The sequence below is a fragment of the Rhinolophus hipposideros genome, assembly GCF_964194185.1.
Source record: "Rhinolophus hipposideros genome assembly, chromosome: 1".
NCBI classification, from domain to species: Eukaryota; Metazoa; Chordata; class Mammalia; order Chiroptera; family Rhinolophidae; genus Rhinolophus; species Rhinolophus hipposideros.
In genome coordinates, this window is record NC_138047.1 from 16,710,190 (window position 1) to 16,729,258 (window position 19,069).

Below are 19,069 nucleotides of genomic sequence, written 5' to 3' on the forward strand. Positions count from 1 at the left end.
AATCTGTTAATTGATAGAGAATATAAAAAGTTGTAAAGTGTCACAAGAAAAACAAAATGTAGTGGAGGGTGTAAAAATGCAGAGCTTCCATGTGTATCAATGTTTTGATCGTAAGTAAGAATGACACTTTATAATTTGCTATTCCAGTTATTTTTCTAAGAAAAGTTTTATTTTTATAACTTTTCTAGTTTTTGTGCATTACCATTGTGTGACTCACTTAGACTTCTGCTGTCATTTAGGCTACCTACAACAATTGGAAGCATCATCTCACACTATCTTAGAATAGTGCTGCTGTCTCCTCTAGAGAAGCTTTGCTTAACTAAAATGTTGAATTTCCCATCCTTCAGCATACCTTCGGTGATCCTAACCCATCAAAGTTGGAAATATTTCAGGAAGTTGCTATTGCATAAAAGCACTCCGTGAAGAACATAATAATATTTAAAACTGCTTCCTTCATTCACTAAAACACAAGCAATTACTCAGGTTTCATTGTCATATTGTAGGAACTCAATATTTCCATTGGTCATTACACAGAAGATATTTCAATAAAGTAAAATATATTAATTCTTAATTATTAGTACTTTAATAATTCTCAGAATTAAAAACTCATCTGACATATTTAATTTTTTTCATTTACTCATTTATTGATTATTATGTAAGACTTATTGAACACGAGTTTCTGCCAGGTATTCAAGATAAACTGCTTTCTTATAGCTAGTCCTCATTTCAAAGAATTTAGTGTACAGAATTAATTTAAAAATTAATTTTTAAAAGTCATTCAAATAAAAGTAAAATTTAAATATTAACAGCTCCTTAGAAACATTATGTATGATAGAATATATGGAGGGAGAGACTTATGTAATATGCTTTATGATTTTGATGCTAACAATAGAAAAATTAGCCTTCAGAATCCTGTGCCTACAGTAAATGTCCCCAACATCACCTAGTAAGTGACAGAGCTGGGAAAATAATCAACTTTCATCAAATTATTTTCTGTTTCCTAAGGTGATTCTTTCTGGTGGGTAATGCAGTAAGCTTCAGGTAAGTTTCTGATTGTGGTTCTGCCTCAAGTGTACTTACAATCTGCTTCTGCACCCTTGGGCTTTAGCACCTCATTCATTTTTTTAAAAAGAGAAGACAGAGTACAACACTTCTTAAAATAATAGGGGCAAGTTACTATAATGGTTAACATTCTGAGCTACTTAACTTTGGAACACACTTCCAAATGCTTGAAATGAATTTCTCAGAGTGTATATCTAACTATACTTAGCTTCCTTCTTCCTGTGCTATTTTGACCTGTAAAATGGCTTCATCACACTGGTCAGAAGATGGATTTTAGCAAAAGAATCACATTTCCCTCAAACTCTTATACCATTAAGTCTATTTGACTCAATAGTAAATTTCTTCCTTGATCATTAAGAGTAGAAATCATTTTGTTCCTGCCAAATGCTTCCATTATTTTAAAAGATAAAATTGTCATTTGGACAAATAAGTACTATTTAATAAAGAAATTTCCCTTTAAAAATTAACTAATTAAATAATTTGTATTTAATTATAGTTGACATACAATATTATGTTAGTTTCAGATGTACAATATAGTGATTCAACACTCATACACCTTACAAAATGAAGCACCACCATAAGTCTAGTAACCATCTGTCACCGTACATAGTTATTACGATATTATTGACTCTATTCTCTATGCTGTACTTTACATCCCTGTGACTTATTTTATTACTGGAAGTTTGTACTTGTATCTTTAATTAAATTTTCAAAACAAACTCTTCGTATTTTCTCCACTAAAGTTAGAACCTTATATTTGAATAGCATTTAGTGACATATTCTAGGTTTTCTTTGACAATTTTATGTCTTGTAAAGAAGTAGTAAGGGTAGATTATGGTCAGCATACTTGATAAACCTTAATAGGCTCTATTTCATATTGTAAAGTCAGAAAAAATTAAATTTCGTAAGTGTATTTTAAATATCCACTACCCTAAATTTTTAAAAGGTGTGTTCATCTTATGGTATATATAGTTCATAAGGTTTAAAAATTGAGTATCAATGTCTATGCCACATGCCTCTGCTTGAAGATGAGAACTAACAAGTTATCCTTATGTAGTTTCTTTAATAGGAAGGACTTACTGCAAAAAGCATCAAATGTATTAATATTTGCTTTGTTTGACTCATTTATTATAGTGCCTAATAGCTGTTAGCAAACATTTGTTGAATAAATGAATGAATGAATAAATGAGTAGCATTTGACCATATACTTTACTCCCTATACTAACAGTATCACATGTATCATCTTAGAGTACTTGCATGAGGCAGTTTATAAATCCATTCAACCAAAAACAAAGAAACAAAAACCCAGGTTACTAAAATATTAGTATGAATCTGATGATTGATGCTTACAAGTATACATACAGTAAAAAAAAAAATAGGCTAACCAATACGTACCATTATCAAAATATCTGACTGTTGAATTTCTGGATACACTGGGATCAAAATTTGCCATTAAAGGAGCTATGTACTGGGTGGCTGTTAGCATTCGATGTACAACTTCTCCAGTGTATATGAAACCTACGATTAAAAAAAAGTAGGAAACATGTTAAGGAAAAGCCCAGATCAAATTTTAATGAAAATACCTCCAACTCAGTTGCAGTCATATTTTGAAAATAAAATATCATTGTAACTAAAAAAAGGAACACAATGAATGACTTAATATCTGACCAAAAATAGTTGAGCTTGGATTAAGTAACACATCCTCATAGGATGGTAGCACCTTGCAGATTGGTAAATCAGAAATCTATACTGTGGGGAAAATGGCTATTATCTGGAAGAGGTATTTACACTGAAAAGGCTAATACAGTACTATCAGCAATTCAAACATTCAATATGCCATGATTAATCCCTTGTTATGTTAACACTAGCCGAACATGCAAGTCCCTTTTAGACATGAATGCATTTTCATGTTGTTTAATTGCATTTTCTTAAACTGCAATCTCAGCTTAGGACAATTTAAAAACTATACATGCATATCTTTCTCTGTATTTTTATATCTTTCTACATCACTAAAATGGAGAAAACGTTTTAGATCTTTTTTTCAAAGTTGAAAGGAGGCTCAACACCCATGGTAAAACTTGCACGTTTCTCAGATTGCTCTTTATAATACTATTAGTATCCTATCTAGAAGATAAAGATTATGTGTTTGTAGATAAGATGGTGAAACACTGATAATGCACAAATGACTTTCTTCTTGAGAGTTATCAATGCCAGCCTATTTTAAGCAGTTGGATAATGAGAGGACATTTACTGTGGAGAACTTCCTCTTGAATTAACTTTCCGTAGCTCCTATGTTATAACCCTACCCATTTTCAATTATTCACACTGGGTTTATTTATTTTGTGAATTATCCATGACAAATTGTTAATCCTATACTGGCTTCTTGCCTCCAATGTCTTTAGATGTGAAAGGAGAGTCAGCTCAGGGAATGCTAATTTCAATATTAATCTGAGAAATGCACCATTAACAAAAATATATATGCAAATGGTCACATGTGTGCACACCACACACATATATATACACAAAATACAATCCAAGGCAACTTATTTGTGACAATGCAGTTGTAATGGTTAGGCAATCATAAATTAACTGTATCTGGGGCTACTATAGATCATTTCTCTATTTTCAGAAGAATAAAATAAAACAAGCAAGATTTTAAAAAGAAAAAATTGTGTAGAATTCATACTTTTAAAAGTTTATTTCACTTCATGATTTTAAAGTTTTCATTGGTATATTGTGGTCTTTATTGTTTCAAATTCTCAACTGTAATTTTCTAGGTAAGTTATTGGAATATTAAATCTGCAGTTATTTACTTTGAAATTAATTTCTGTCTCTCTAGCAGTGTCTTCTTTCCTTAACTTCCTTTTCATTTTTCATCAAGGGCAAAACTAAATTCTAGCTATTCACCTTAAAAATATATTTTTAAGTAGTAAATTCATTAGCATGTACTTTAATCATTGACAAGTAACATCTTTCAAAATAAATTCTCTATGCCTTGAGCAGAACTTTATATATTTGCAATTTCACATAACTCAACTGTACTAAAAGAACATAAGAATATGTGTACTAAAGAATATAAGTGTACTAAAAGAATATAGGGTGAGGCAGTCATTGCTTTTATTTTATTTCCCTGCAGATTTTCAGAGACACTGTTAGTGTTCAAAGCCCAGTATGACAGACTTAAAATTATAAAGATGAAGAGTAACTGTTTTTCAGGGTCTATAATTTATCTTTTTCTCCTATCATCACCATGTCTTTATGATTTCACCACTAATACAGATATAAAAGTTCTATAAGTATGATCTTTTAAGAAAAGATTAAATTATACTCTGAAAATGTTCTTTCAGAGATTGTAGCTTTGGATAGTTATTTCTCTACTCTATACTCTCGGCGTACTAATAAAAGAAACTTCACTTGATTTAAGAAATAAAGAGGGCAGCAATTTAAGGCCCTAAGATAATTTTAAATCCATTCAAAATTCATTCTCCAAAACAACTCTAAGAAAAGTAGCAGCAATTCCTAGAGAAAGAATTGCAAAATGTATGACCATAGATGATTTCAGATACTTAATTCTTACTGTTAGTATTTAAAATTATATATGTATATACGTATACACACACACACGTATGTATATATACACATATACATACGTGTGTGTGTGTGTGTGTGTGTGTGTACATACTGCGGGTGCCAAAAAATGTATACACATTTTAAAAGATGTTATCTATGCTCAAGCAGTAGTTAGTCATAACCAGAAGTGTCTGGATGCTGATGGTAACCACTTTGACCACTTCTTGTAATTGCAGAAGTATTACAATTAATATAGTCTTATTCTTTCAAATTTTAGGATCGCTTCACAATGTGTTTTAGAATTTATAGTTTCCAGAACATTATGCTCTTCCTCACTGGATTTCGTACTTAAACAAGAAGTTTGAGGAAGACCTGTTTTCTTTGTGACAATTCTAACATCTACACCTTAGAGCAAAATTGTAGTCACCTCAAATCCTGCTATTTTTATTGTATTACTTCAGCCTCTGTTCTTTTAATTGGAAAATTGTATAAATAGGTTCAAATTTGATTCCTCTATTGCAATCCACCAAATGACTCATTTATTGGTAAGTGAATGACATATGATTAGATAATTTATTTAATGGTAGAATCAAATTATTCCCTGGCACTGTGACTAAGTTACTTGACCACTCTGTGCCTCGATTTCCTAATCTGTTAAACGGAGCAGTAATGGTATCAATATCATTGGGTTGTTGTGATGGTTGAATGAGTTGATACATGAAAAGCACTTCAAAACACTGTTTGAAATAAAAATTTGCAAAAATCAACCAATCAATTAAATTCTCTCTCATTTTTATCCCTTGAAGTCTTTTCTGTCTAACGCATACTAGTTGATTAGACTTGAACTAAGATGTTTATACGATTTCAAACTTGTGTTTCATTTCCAAATGGTATGTGCTTCTTTGCATTATTCTAGTTGGGGTTAAGGCGCACCACTGACCCTAACTATAAGACAACAGATGATAAAAATGTCCTTAATGTCCTTAATGTCCAAGCTCTACTTGTGATATCTCTTTCCTTACATTCTGATGGAATAAACACCTTGTAAAAATATTAATCTCCTATTATTTGCAAATGGTTGTTTCTTTGAATTGGAACTATCATAGTAATAAAGGAAGCTTAAAGAGGCTATAATTGCCTGTGAAACACTATATGACACATTAATGTGTAAAGAGTTACTTAAAATATTCTACTTCATTGTCTTTCAGTTGATATTTTTGACCCCAGAGGAAAGATTGGAGATGATGGGTATGCCTGCTGGGCACTGAGCATTCACAGTGAAATGCTGCTCTTAGAGGACAAGTGACAATGGAACACGCTACCACTGTCACCACCATGACATGGGTACTACAATCCCTACACAGTAATCAAATAGATCTAAAATTTATGGTCTTTTATCCTCCATAAGGAGAACAGATTTCTCATACTGATCTCCCATTAATCTTATACATGATCTGTTTCATTTCTGTTCATGAAGAATTGAATTATTCAACTGAGTGCTGTTTGGTTATTGTTTTATCAATTGCTCACTGTTGTGGTGGACAATTTGCTTGAAGCCGACAAATGCATTCTGAGCATAATTCACCATACATTTTGTACAAATGCCATTTTATGAATTGTAATACATTCTCACATGCTACAGACTATCCCTTTCCACACAAATGCTTGTTTGCAATTCAGTCAGCCTTTTAAACAAAGCCATATGTGGCAGCAATTGCTAACTTGAAAATTAAAAGTTGTGGTTAAGTTATCTGGTAATGTAACTGTCTGCCAGCTGCAACTGTACAATGACAGGTTTCACATAACAGGCTTCCTCTGGATAACATTTTTGCCAGTAGACCACACAGTTCATTCTGAGGATATTGGCTTGTACATGCAACCTAGATGGTTAGGAAAAATAATTTCTGAAGTTCATGTGAGCTCACGAACCACTCGTTCTCTCCAAGAAGCAACTATAATATTGTCAATCACCAAATATTTTCCCATTGCAATTCCAACCAGCTGTCAAGGTAAAATATATCAATATTTTATATAATGAAAAATTGTAAATATATACGTTAATATATATCACATTTCATAGACTCCTTTATTCTGTTGGCTTAAGGCAGCATTGGGGATTACAAATTACAACAAAGTCATCCTCTGGGGAAAAAAAGCTACAAGTGACACTTGGTTCTTGGCTGCAAATTATGTTTATAAAATGACTAACATAAAAATTTATGTTGACTACATAACATGCCTCTCTTTAGCCCCTGAGAGTAAAGAAGGAAAAAGAAGCCAGAATTGTGTACATGAGGGAAAAAAGAGAGACAAAAATCTGTAACTTCTTTCATTTTCGTTCAGAACTATTAACAGAATTGCTACCTATAGTTCTTGTCTTCTCCCTCTTGTTTCTCAAATAAGTCACTTGTTCTTATTATATGTCAATTCCTACTGGTCACTGTCAAACAGACCTCTCGTCCCTCCTTTCTAAACGCTTCTTTTTTTAAATTTTAATTTATTAGATTCAGGTGTACAAGACAAGGTAATACTTAGACGTTTATCATTTATATCCCTCACACTGTGAACCCCCTCCCCCCATCCACTATCCCTCCGACCTCGCACCGAGCCATCACATTATATATATAAAATTATAGTCTAAAAGCTTCTTGACTATCCAGGATTTCCAGAGATGTTTCCGTTCACATTGCGAACAGTGAATGGCGCCCCTTGGAGTTGGGCAGTGCATGAACTACATGGCTCTTCATGGAGGCATTGGGCTGCTCCTTTTACTAGAAAATCAAGTTCATCTCCCTCTATTCAGACAGATCCTGGTAATATTTCAAAAGCCTTATTTCTACATGGGGGAGATGGGGAAGGTGGCTTTAAATTATTTATGCTCCTAGACTGAGGATTCAGGGATCCTGTTGTCAAATGCTGGACTCATGTATGACAGCCAAATTACAGCTGGGAGTTAGTCCCCGATAGGTGAGGTATCAGTTTTCGGTATGCTGTCCCATTTTTGCAAAGCCTCTGTTTGGAATTCTACCAAGTTCCTGGAACCTTACTCCCCAGTCTTTCTAGAAGGTAACTACTGACCTATGAATATCAGCTCCCCCCTGGAATTTCTGCCCATTTCCTGGGACATAAATAATCCTTTGGGAACCTACCTAGGACAGTGCTACATTATCAGCTGGGTTTCCATCCAGGCTCTATCCTTCTCTAGAGGGGAGAGCCCATTGTTCTGTCTTTCATTCGACCCCCTGAACACCCTGTCTACCATAAGGAACAATGAACACTGCTCCTTCCTTTTCTAGGGACCTAAAAACCGTCATTGAAATCTATTTTTTAAATGTCCAGAAACAGCCCTGGAAGGAAGATGCCCAAATGTAAGGAGAGGCCACTTTCAGGTAGCCTCTACGTCTTCAGACCTTACTGGCTTATTGACTAGTCTGGAGGAATGCATACAAATCAGGCAAATTTCAAGTAAAAATCAGGTAAATTTCAAGTAAAAATATGACTTAGCAGGAGAATACCTCATTAGGATTCTTGCCCAGAATTGTAGTCTATCCAGCCTGCAGCTTACCAAGCAAATTTTATCTATATTTTTAAAATTATAATTATACTTTCCCACCTCCATTCCTCCAGGCATGTTTTTGTTTTCCTTCACTGTTTAGATAATCTTAGGAGAGAGAAACTTCATCCCTAAGTTTTACCAGAATCCATCCAAGCTGTGAGATGTCTTGAATGTACTGACAATCTCTTCATTGTCCCTCCCCTTTCAGTGCAAGAGAAACAGGAAAGAAGCTAACCGCAAGTAGAAGGGCTTTGCTTTCGCAGAGAGCCATCTGCACTGCACCGCCTGTCCCAAATCAAGGGCCTGTTCCTTCCTCTTTTCTCCAGCATAACTAAAATAACCCAATTGTTGTCCTAGACAGTTTGGGTTTTAATGCCTTTGCCTATAACTTATAGATCCAATTTAGTGTCATATAAATACTGTTCAGATAGACAGATAATAAGATAATATGTAAACTGAGTATATATATATAGTGTGTGTATATACACTATACACATTATATATACATACACATACATATACATACACAATATACATATATACATATAATACACACACACACACACACTCACACACATAGAGGGTGCCAAAAAATGCATACACCTTTTAAGAAAGAAAAAAACTGTATTAAAATTGTGATACTCAATATATACTGATAACAAAAGATGAATACAAGTCATGTGTATACAGTTTTTTGGCACCCCGGTGTGTGTGTGTGTGTGTGTGTGTATGCATTTCTCTCCATGAAGAGCTGAAATGTAGCAGAAAGGCCTATGTTTGAGTTCTTCATCTTTCTCAAGCTACATGATCTCATGTCATCACTTCGTCTCATGGAGTTGCAATTCTGTAACATTAACCTGTGTTAAACAACACTGTGTGAGCATTAATCAGTGAAAAAGGACTATGCAAACATGGCTGCAATTCCACAGTCAGCACATATACATGGAGCATCTGCATGTCTCTGGCAGCCTTTTGAAATCAGAGCTCTGTAGAGGCTCCCTCTGCAGCTGCATTGATTCTTCTTCCCGACTGCCCTTGATTGCTGAGGTCCCAGTGTCAGACTCAAATTTCTCTGATTCTCTAACCTCCCTGAGACATGTGCCCTTTTACTGTCTCAGAGTTGTGACCACACCTCCAGTTTCTCAGAGGTTTTAGTTGTTTGGTCCCTTAGGGTGATAAGTAGTCAGTGAGAGGGACAAAATTATCAGAACAAAAAATTGACCCAATTGTATATTCCTGTTACACTTCGCACTTTACATTTTCAATATGCCCTACAATTTGAACACTCAAAACATTAGATGCTGAAAGAAAAATTCACTTCCTTTGAGAAAAAAAGGAATTTATATAGTTGGTTTTGTTTATGTATGTGTGTGTGTATGTGTGTGTGTACACACATATATACAAAGTATTATATAAATATATATACACACACACATACGCACAAACACATATGTATGTGTATATGAGTACCTACTGGGGATGTCAAAAAAATGCATACAAGTGGACACTTTGGTCAACGTTGCTCAAGCAGTAGCTCGCCGTAATCAGAAGTGTCTGGACGTTGATGCACTTTAAGCACCTCTTGTAATTGCAGAAGTCGAACGTGACTTGTATTCATCTTTCGTTATCGGTATATATTGAGTATTACAATTTTAATGCAGTTGTTTTCCTTTCTTAAAATGTGTATACATTTTTGGCACCCTCTATATATATAATATATATACACATACATATATATGTATATATTAGAAAGAATCTTCGAGTCCATAGATCATGTAAATCAATATAATGCATACTGAGCATCTTAAAATCTGAAGCACAATAAAATCCAGCTTACTTCCTCTGAAAGTATTTTTAGACACAATTTTACCCATTTGCAGACCCATAATATTTTGGTTAATGCCATCTAGACTAAACTTCTCAAAAATGCATTTATTTTCACAGATATGTTTTCTTACATAACATTCATCAACTCTATTTTAGAACACTAATTACTGAAAGCAGTGAGAGATTGAAAGAAGCCCTAAGACTTTCTTTCCACATCCCAGCCTTATTATTTCTCTCCCAACAGTCTCCCTCACACGAAAAGAAAAAACAAACAAATAAAAACATTAAGTTTATTTAGGGTCACTTTTTCCTAGTATTGACTTAGGAGAGAGTTTATTAGAGTACATATTCTTTCAGCACAGTTATTACATAGAATTACTTGTATTCAATTGGGATACAGTCATTGAGGCCCAAAAAGACTAGAATTTGAATAGCAGTACCAATTATCTCACAAATTAGATCTAAATTCAAATGTTAGAGTTTCTACTTCCTATAATCCTTCTGTGAAAAATTTGACTGAATATATTTATTTTGATCAAAACATTGACAAAACAGTTCCCTTGACCCTGGGAGTTTTTGCAAGTACTATTTAGATTCTAAAATTCTTCAATACATATTCAAACATTCATACACATTCAAACATGCATATTTTGTGATGTTTAATTTAACCAATTACAATTTGTTTATATATGTGACTATGTATTTTAAAGGTTTTAAAAATAAATCTTAAAAAAAATAAAATTCATATTATACATATGTATAGAATATACGAAGTTCTGATAATTAAGTTTGCGAACTCATCCTAGAAAAAGTGCTACATACCTCATTACTGAATATCACTATGGTCACCTACGAAGTACTCCCCTTGGGAATCTATGCACCAATGCCAGTGCCTAGTCCACCCTTCAAAGCAATTTTGGAATTCTTTTTCTGGAATGGTCATCAGAGCTGTCCTCGTATTACCCTTCATGTCCTGAATGTCATCAAAGTGTCTCCTTCCAATATTTCCTTTATCTTCCGGTAAAGAAAGAAGTCACTGAGGGCCAGACCAGGTGAGTAGGGAGGGTGTTCCAATATGGTTATTTGTTTTCTGGCTAAAAACTCCCTCACAGAGAGTACCGTGTGAGCTGGTGCATTGTCATGATGCAAGAACCATGAATTGTTGGCGAAAAGTTGAGGTGGTCTAACTTTTTCACGTAGCCTTTTCAGCACTTCCAAATAGTAAACTTGGTTAACTGTCCAGTTGGTACAAATTCCTAATGAATAATCTCTCTGATATCAAAAAGGTTAGCAACATTGTTGCAACAAATTCGGGACCTTAACTGTCAGACCCTGTATGCCTACGCATATATGGATAAGTAAGCAATAAGCACCCATGTATCAGTTATTCACCATCCAGACTAAAAAATATATAACAAAGAACAAATATGACATTTAAAATGCACTGCATTTCCCTCCTAAGAGCTAACCAGTATCACATTTTATCATTTCATTCTGTTTCTTTATAGTTTTCATGCTATACGTTTGCATCCCTAAAGATGATGAGCTTTACATATGTTTAAGACTTTAAAACAACTGAATTGTAAGATTTGTTCTAAAAGCTTTTATTTCTGTTTAACTACACTTTCCTGAGAGAATGAACTCTGTTGTGCAAGTAGCTGTTTCACTTGTTTTTCACCGCTGTATCCTACTCCACTATATGAACATGCCACAATTAGTTTATCCATTAGACTCTTGTGGACATTTGTATTGTCTCTCTCTCTTTTTTTTTTTTTGTTTTTTGCTATTGCAAATGGTGCTACCATTAAAAAGTCTTACATAGAACCTGGCTCATTATTTTCAAGATTTTCTAATGGATAAACCTAGAAGCTGCATGGCCAGATCAGACGGCACGCACATAGGCAACTTCACCAGATAATGTGGAATTGTTTTTCTAAGTAGTTACACCAATTGGCAAATTTGCCATTATTATACATATATTTGCATTGCTTCATATTCCTATCAAATTTGATATCGACACACTTTTAACTTTTGCCAATCTGGTAGTTGTGAAATTATATTTCATTATGGCACTTATTTACATTACTCAATTAAAATTACTCAATAATATTGATTAATTACATTACGCAACTGTAAATTTGAGTAATCATGAAATTCACTATTATTCTCAGAAGCTTATTTGTCATTAAAGTTTCCATTTCTGTGAAGTGCGCAAAAAATTCTTTGCCCTTTTCTTATTTATTTCTAGGATTCGTTTAATAGATTTAAAAAAAAAATCTGCATACTATCTATGGTTTGTGCTTTTTGCACATTCTTAAAATGCTTCCTTACTCTGAAGTTATAGAGACATTCTTCCTACTCTGATGTTATACATATATTCTTTTATATTGTTCTCTAAATAGGTTATCAGCTTCCCTATCACACTTTTTTCTTCCACCCAATATTATTTTTGAAGTGAATAAAATATGGGTCAATTGGTATTTTTATTCTAGAGTAACCCTATATTTTTTTTGAAATTTCATCCTATCCTCACTTCCCTGAAATATCAATTTAATCATAAGTCTAATTTTCATAAATCTATGTGACTCCTCCTGGAATTTCTATCTAATGCACTGATGCATTGGCCAGTTTGTTTATCCTTTTGTGGATGCCACAATATGTTATTACTATGTGTGCATACCTAGTAAATCAAGAGCCCATCAATTATCTGTCGTTTCTTTTAAGAATCGGTGACTATCCCTGGTGCTTTGCTCTTCCATATGTATTTTGGGATTAATTTGTCAAGTTACACACACACACACACACACACACTCACATGCACGCGTGCAAAATAAAATAAATTAAATTAAATAATCATGTTAGATTTTGACTGACTTTCCATTGAAATTGTAAGTCAGTTTGGGAGGAATCCACCCCTTTTGATTTTGGGTCTCCCCACCCATGAACCTGGTATATAATTTTATGTGTTCTTAGATCTCTTTCACTATTTTAAAATTAATTTTCTCAAAAACATCTTGCACATCATTTTTAGACTTACTTCAATTTACTTAGTCTTTTTTGAAGCTATTATTGTTGAAAGCTTTATTTTCAATTATATTTTCCTACAGCTTGGGTGGCATTCAGAAACACAGTTGACTTTGTACATTGATTTTATATTCAGCAATCTAGTAATCTAGGCTCCACTCTCAAACTAATTCTAATAACCAGTCTGCACATTTTGGGGGGCTTTTGTATGTTGACAATCATATCACTTGAAAATAAAGCAAATATTTTTTCTTTCCAATCATTGTATCTTTTATTTCTTTTCCACTGGTTATATGTTGTATATTGTTTTAATGGAGAAACAATAAATTATTATGTTAAATATACATATACATATATACATACATGTAAATTATAAATTGAAATCTGTAGAGCATGATGGAAATACAATTCAGAATCTAACTAAAACAACTATCACAAAAATATTTTACAAGACTGAAAAATAATATTTAGATCAACTGTCTCTGTTGAAGAATAACAATTACTTATTTCTCCTTTCTATTTCTTCTTACTTCTAGAAAATTCATACACACCTTAAAGAGAAATAGGTAAATTTCATCAACCTGTGTGTGTGTGTGTGTGTGTGTGTGTGTGTGTGTGTGTGTGTGTGTATCTGAACACTCGGCCTCTCTTGCTACTTCATTAAAGATGTTATTTTTTCCATATCCTTTGCAACATTTTTACTTCAATTAAACCTTAACATCTTATTATCCAAGCAAGCAGTAGGGAATGTTATTGGCAAAAGTGGCTCATTTACTTCGCTATTTACTGTGCCTTTGGCCAGAACAATACTTAACTGGGAGCAGGAGAAAGGGGTTCATAGCACACAAAAGGCAAGCAATAAAACCACAACTCTGGGGCAATCCCAGAGACTGAATGAAGACTGCTACGCTCTTCCTAGTTAACTGCTACAATCAGTAGCAAAAGACCTTCCAAGTGAAGCTGCAACCTTTTATTGCCACTCAGGGAAAATAAGAGATTGTTAGACTTATTTTTTCAACACCTTTACATTTATATATATTAAAAGGCTCAGGGGGCAAAGTTATCATCTTCCTAGGTTGAAAAGAAGCCCTTCTCCAAGTGGACCATGGGAAGGCATGGAAGCTGCACTGTAATTCCTAACCTGCTTTTCTAATAGCTTAGCTTTTGTGGAAGAGCATCAAGAGCTGGCATCGCAAATGCCCTTCTGTGGAAATGGTTCAGACTAATCAGAACTGAAGAGACAATTTGCTTTTTTTAACTTCACTTTACGTCTGCTAAGGCAGGGAATGAAACGTTTCGCCATGCTGGGAGGAACTCTTTCCCCGGACATTCACCTGCAGTTTCTGTTCAGTGCATGAGTGTAGCAGTCCAGGAGGCTGTGGGTCGAGTCTGGCCTTGGTGACATAACAGCACACCTCACATATGTGTCCTATTCTCAATGAAACCAGGGCTAGCCTATATACAGTCAGATGTCAGGACTAAATTATTGCCCCTTGAAATAAAAATTAATAACATTTTCACCTAGCCACAAATTTGGGTTATGGAAGACATGGGGAGACACAGACATTTATGAGGGTTCAGAGTTCAGGATTCAACATTTCCTTTTTCATGCATTGCCACTGTCAGAATCCTTACTCAGGTACTTAATGATCATTAGCTCTCGCCTTCCGGTTTAAGCCTTCTTTCAGGAAAAAACCTGATGTGTATTATGTAGTAGGGTATGCATGGTACATAATCTTCACCATGTCATCCCCTCTCAGGAGTATTTACATGTTACTGAGGAAGATACCACTCCAGGCGGAAGGAAGGGGTTCTCTGCAGTCAGGACCAGAAAGGGGCTGCAATCACCCCAGTGAACATCTAGCCACTGCTCACCTTGGGTAGAGGGTCAGCACAGGTCCCCCACTAAGCTTGTACCATCCTGTCAGAGGTGGAGGTAGAAATCGGGTAAACACGGGTCACTACAGCCCCTCAGGTGGCCCTCCCCATCCTCTGCGGGCTTCGTCATGCTGGAGGTTTCTGAAGACGTGACACTACCACACAGTCACCCTACACGTATGGGTTACGGGTGCTGGAGTGACATGTGAGGCCTTCTGCTGTAAGGCTGCTGCCCAATGACTTTACAAAACGTTACCTAAAATTTCAGTTAGAATCTAGCCATCCCAGAAACACCTACATTTGAGGAGAAAGTGGAAAATAAATTGCATTGTGGATTTGTTTTATCTTCTTATTAGACAAACTTTTTTTTTTGTGACTATAAGCTTTTTTAATTTTTTTTTATTTCAATTTATTAGTTTCAGGTGTACAAGACAAAGTAATACTTAGACGTTCATCATTTATATCACAAGGATAGGTGGGTCAATTCATTCATCAAGAACGAGACGGGCTATCGGTAGATGACTGGATTAAGAAGCTGTGGTACATTTATACAATGGAGTATTACGCAGCCATAAAGAAGAAAGAAATCTTATCATTTGCAGCAACATGGATGGATCTAGAGAACATTATGTTAAGTGAAATAAGTCAGAAAGAGAAAGACAAGTACCATATGATCTCACTTATATATGGAATCTAAAGAAAAGACTATGTGAATGAACTAATCAGAGTCAGTTTTGGGGACGCAGAGAAAAAACCGAGAGTGGTTAGATGGGTGTGTGGGAGGGGGTTGGGGATAAGGGGAAAGGTGAAGGGATTTGGAAGCAGCTGGTAACCACAAGATGGCCTCAGGGTTTTTCTTTTGAAAATTAATTTGGGGAAGGTATTCTATAATGTTGTAAAGATTTTGTTGGGTATCCGATGGACATGCGTCCTATTTGGGAGACCACCTCAGGGATACTGTGGATACCTGATCATGGCATTGTACATCAGAAGCTAAACATTAATGAATGCCAACTATAATTTTATATATATAATGTGATGGTTAAGTGTGAGGTCGGAGGGATAGTGGATGGGGGGAGGGGGGTTCACAGTATGAGGGATATAAATGATGAACGTCTAAGTATTACCTTGTTTTGTACACCTGAAACTAATAAATAAATTAATTAATTAAAAAATAAATAAATAAATAAATAAATTATCAAACATCAAAAACCAAAAAAAAAAAAAAAAAAAAAAGAACGAGACGGGCTGACTTTCCAAATGATACAGCTGAGATACAAAGCCTTCTCTGGTCTGCGTGGTCACTGCCTGGCTCTTCAATGCGGTCTCCTACCTCTTCTCCACATGTACCCTGTGCTTCAGCTCCTCTCACATCGCCATGGGTGCCATGGCTTTACAAATTTGCACATGCTGCTTTTTCTGCCTGAAACACCCTTTCCTCTTTCTGAAAAATCCTATTCATCTTTCAAGCTTCAATGAAATATTTCCTCTTCTGTGAAGCCTTTTTTACCTCTCCAGCCCCAGATCTGTTTACACCCTTTGGTGTTCCATCCCTATGCTCACCCTACTTCTGCTGTAGATCTTATCACACTGAGTTACAGTTGTTTATTTTCACATCTATCCCCTGGCCCGTTCCTCTCTCAGCACTGGTAACAGATTCTAGAGGAACAGAAACTGTAACTTTCCATGTTTGTGTCCCAACACAGTGTCTGTCCATCATTCATGAACTCACCTAATTGAGTGCTTAGTATGTTTGAGAAATTGCACTCGGTATCAAGGTTAGGGGATGGAAAAAGACATTCTCTGAGCGTCAGCGAGAATGGCGTGTTATGAGGCTGGAGGGCAACAGTCCGGGATCAGACTGTGGGAACCCATGGCAGCCATGGCAAAGGTCTGGGGATTCTTCTTTTTTTTCTTTTTTCAAAGGAAATGGGAACACATTGAAACAGAGACTTAACTACACCAGATAGGTGCTGACAGAAGAGCATTCTGATAAGCACCACATTCAAGAGAGTGTTTATTTCTAGAGCAGAAGAGTGAAGAACACATGAAAAAGGGTACACATCAAAATTCAGCTGCGTCTACTTCCACTCCATCCACTCAATGTGGGTACTGGGTACACAGTGGTTTTCATATTATCTATTTTTTATACAGCTGATATATTTCGAACAAAATTCCAGTTTATTCAGGCAGAACATAGACAATGAGTAAGGAGGAATCATACTTGAAGTAGGGTGAACAGTTTACTGTCTATTTCAATAATCCATGGAAAGATGGGATGGGCTTAAAACTAGGAGTGAGGAGATCAGAGGTAGAAACATCACCGGGTTTTTCAGAAGTAGAATCCATATCCAGATGGTTCATTAGATACAGGGTGGGAGCATGCTGAAGAAGGAGTAAAATGGTGCCATCTACTAAGAGAAGGAAACTAGAGAAAAAATTAAACCTAGGCTAGTTTCAGAATAAAAGTGTGCAAGCAGTCTAATACAATTTCTGTCACTCATATGTAACCTTAGGTATCACAACAAAAGTGGTCATATGGTGGTTTCCTTTCACTGAACTTCCCTGTTGAGTCAGCTGTCTTTGCATTCCACCCTTGGGAACAGTGGGTATCTGGAACAATCAGATTCCTTTGAAGGATAAGCACCGTTTCAAGGCCTACAAGCAGGAGGGCTTACCTTCTAATGTAACCCTAAAACTGGATATGTATCTCTGCCCCAGACACAGAGAGGATGCATAAACTACTCTTTAAGGAACTAAAAAAACAAAACAAAACAAAACAATGACAACAAACACACTTCAAGGGTCACTAATTCTACTTTGACATGTCATCTTCTGTGGTCTAAAGAAAACCATACGTACAGACTTTATATGACAAATGCATTTATTTCCCTGCTGACAATGTTTGCACTATTAGTATTTCACAAGTACTATAGAAGGAGATACAACAAATATATTCCAGGATAGAGATTTTCTTTCCAACTTTGACGTGGACCTTTCTTTGGAATGAACTAAAGGAGCATACATATTGACATAACGTTAAATAAATACAAAGCGATAAAAATATTATACTTGAAAATCTATAAAACACAACTGTATAAATGTTATAAATATACTCTGAGAGAAATCTTCTTCTGAGGGTTCTTAACCTAATTCAGATGAACAAATATGAGAGTCTAAAAGAGTAAAAAACGGTCACTAAGATCCCCACTGGATATTCTCCCATGGAAGCAGGTGATAATGAAGAGAAAAACATGCAGTAGAAATGCAGGGGAAGAGTTCTTTGTCAGGAAAAGAGTAATAAAGACAATACAAAGAAGACTTTTTGGCTTCCTGAGCAGGCAAGAAGAGAACCAAGAAAAAAAGTGGTTGACCCATTTTCTAAGAAAGATTGGTATGGTGTGAAAGCACCAGCTATGTTCAATATAAGGAATATTGGGAAACACTAGTCATGAGAACTCAAGGAACCAAAATTGTGTCTGATGGTCTGGTGGTTTTGAAGTGAGCCTAGCTGATCTTCAGAAAGATGAAGTTGCATTTAGAAAATTCAAGCTAACAACTGAGGATGTTCAGGGAAAAACTGTCTAATTTCCACGGCATGGGTCTCACTCATGACAAATGTGCTCCAGGGTCAAACAATGGTAGACCATGATTAAAGCTTGTGTTGATGTCAAGACTACTGATGGTTATTTGTTCCATCTATTCTGTGCTGGTTTTATTAAAACATGCAACAATCAAATTCAGAAGACCTCTTATGCTCAGCATAAACAGGTCTGCCAAATCCAAAAGAAGGTGATAGAAATCATGATCCAAGAGGTGCAGCCAAATCACTTGAAAGAAGTGGTCAATAAATTAATTCCAGACAGCACTGGAAAAGACATAGAAAAGGCCTGCCAATCTATTTATCTGCTCCATGATGTCTTTGTTAGAAAAGTCAAAATACTGAAGAAGCCCAAGTTTGAATTGGGAAAACTCATGGAGCTTCACAGTGAAGGTAGCAGTTCTGGAAAAGCAACTGGGGATGAGACAGGTGTTAAAGTTGAACGAGCTGATGGAGGTGAGCCCCCAGTCCAAGAATCTGTGTACAATTCAGACTTTTCATGGTGACAAATAAAACATGCTCAAGACTTTTTTTTAAAAGACTACAAGGAG

At 35.4% G+C, this 19,069-nt stretch overlaps 1 protein-coding gene and 1 pseudogene across 3 annotated transcripts in view; one reads left to right on the top strand and one right to left on the bottom strand.

The window, feature by feature from the left end:
* PLXDC2 (plexin domain containing 2) overlaps nucleotides 1–19,069 on the bottom strand; it is a 393,562-nt gene that overhangs the window by 120,956 nt on the left and 253,537 nt on the right. For both annotated transcript variants that reach the window (XM_081040277.1, XM_081040276.1), the window contains one exon: nucleotides 2,458–2,580. In XM_081040277.1, coding sequence (XP_080896403.1) covers nucleotides 2,458–2,580 — 123 coding nt within the window. The remainder of the gene's footprint in view (nucleotides 1–2,457; nucleotides 2,581–19,069) is intronic.
* On the top strand, nucleotides 16,737–19,024 carry LOC308495820 (small ribosomal subunit protein eS1-like; annotated as a pseudogene). Its single transcript has 2 exons — nucleotides 16,737–16,808; nucleotides 18,259–19,024. The product of its transcript is annotated as a small ribosomal subunit protein eS1-like (transcript).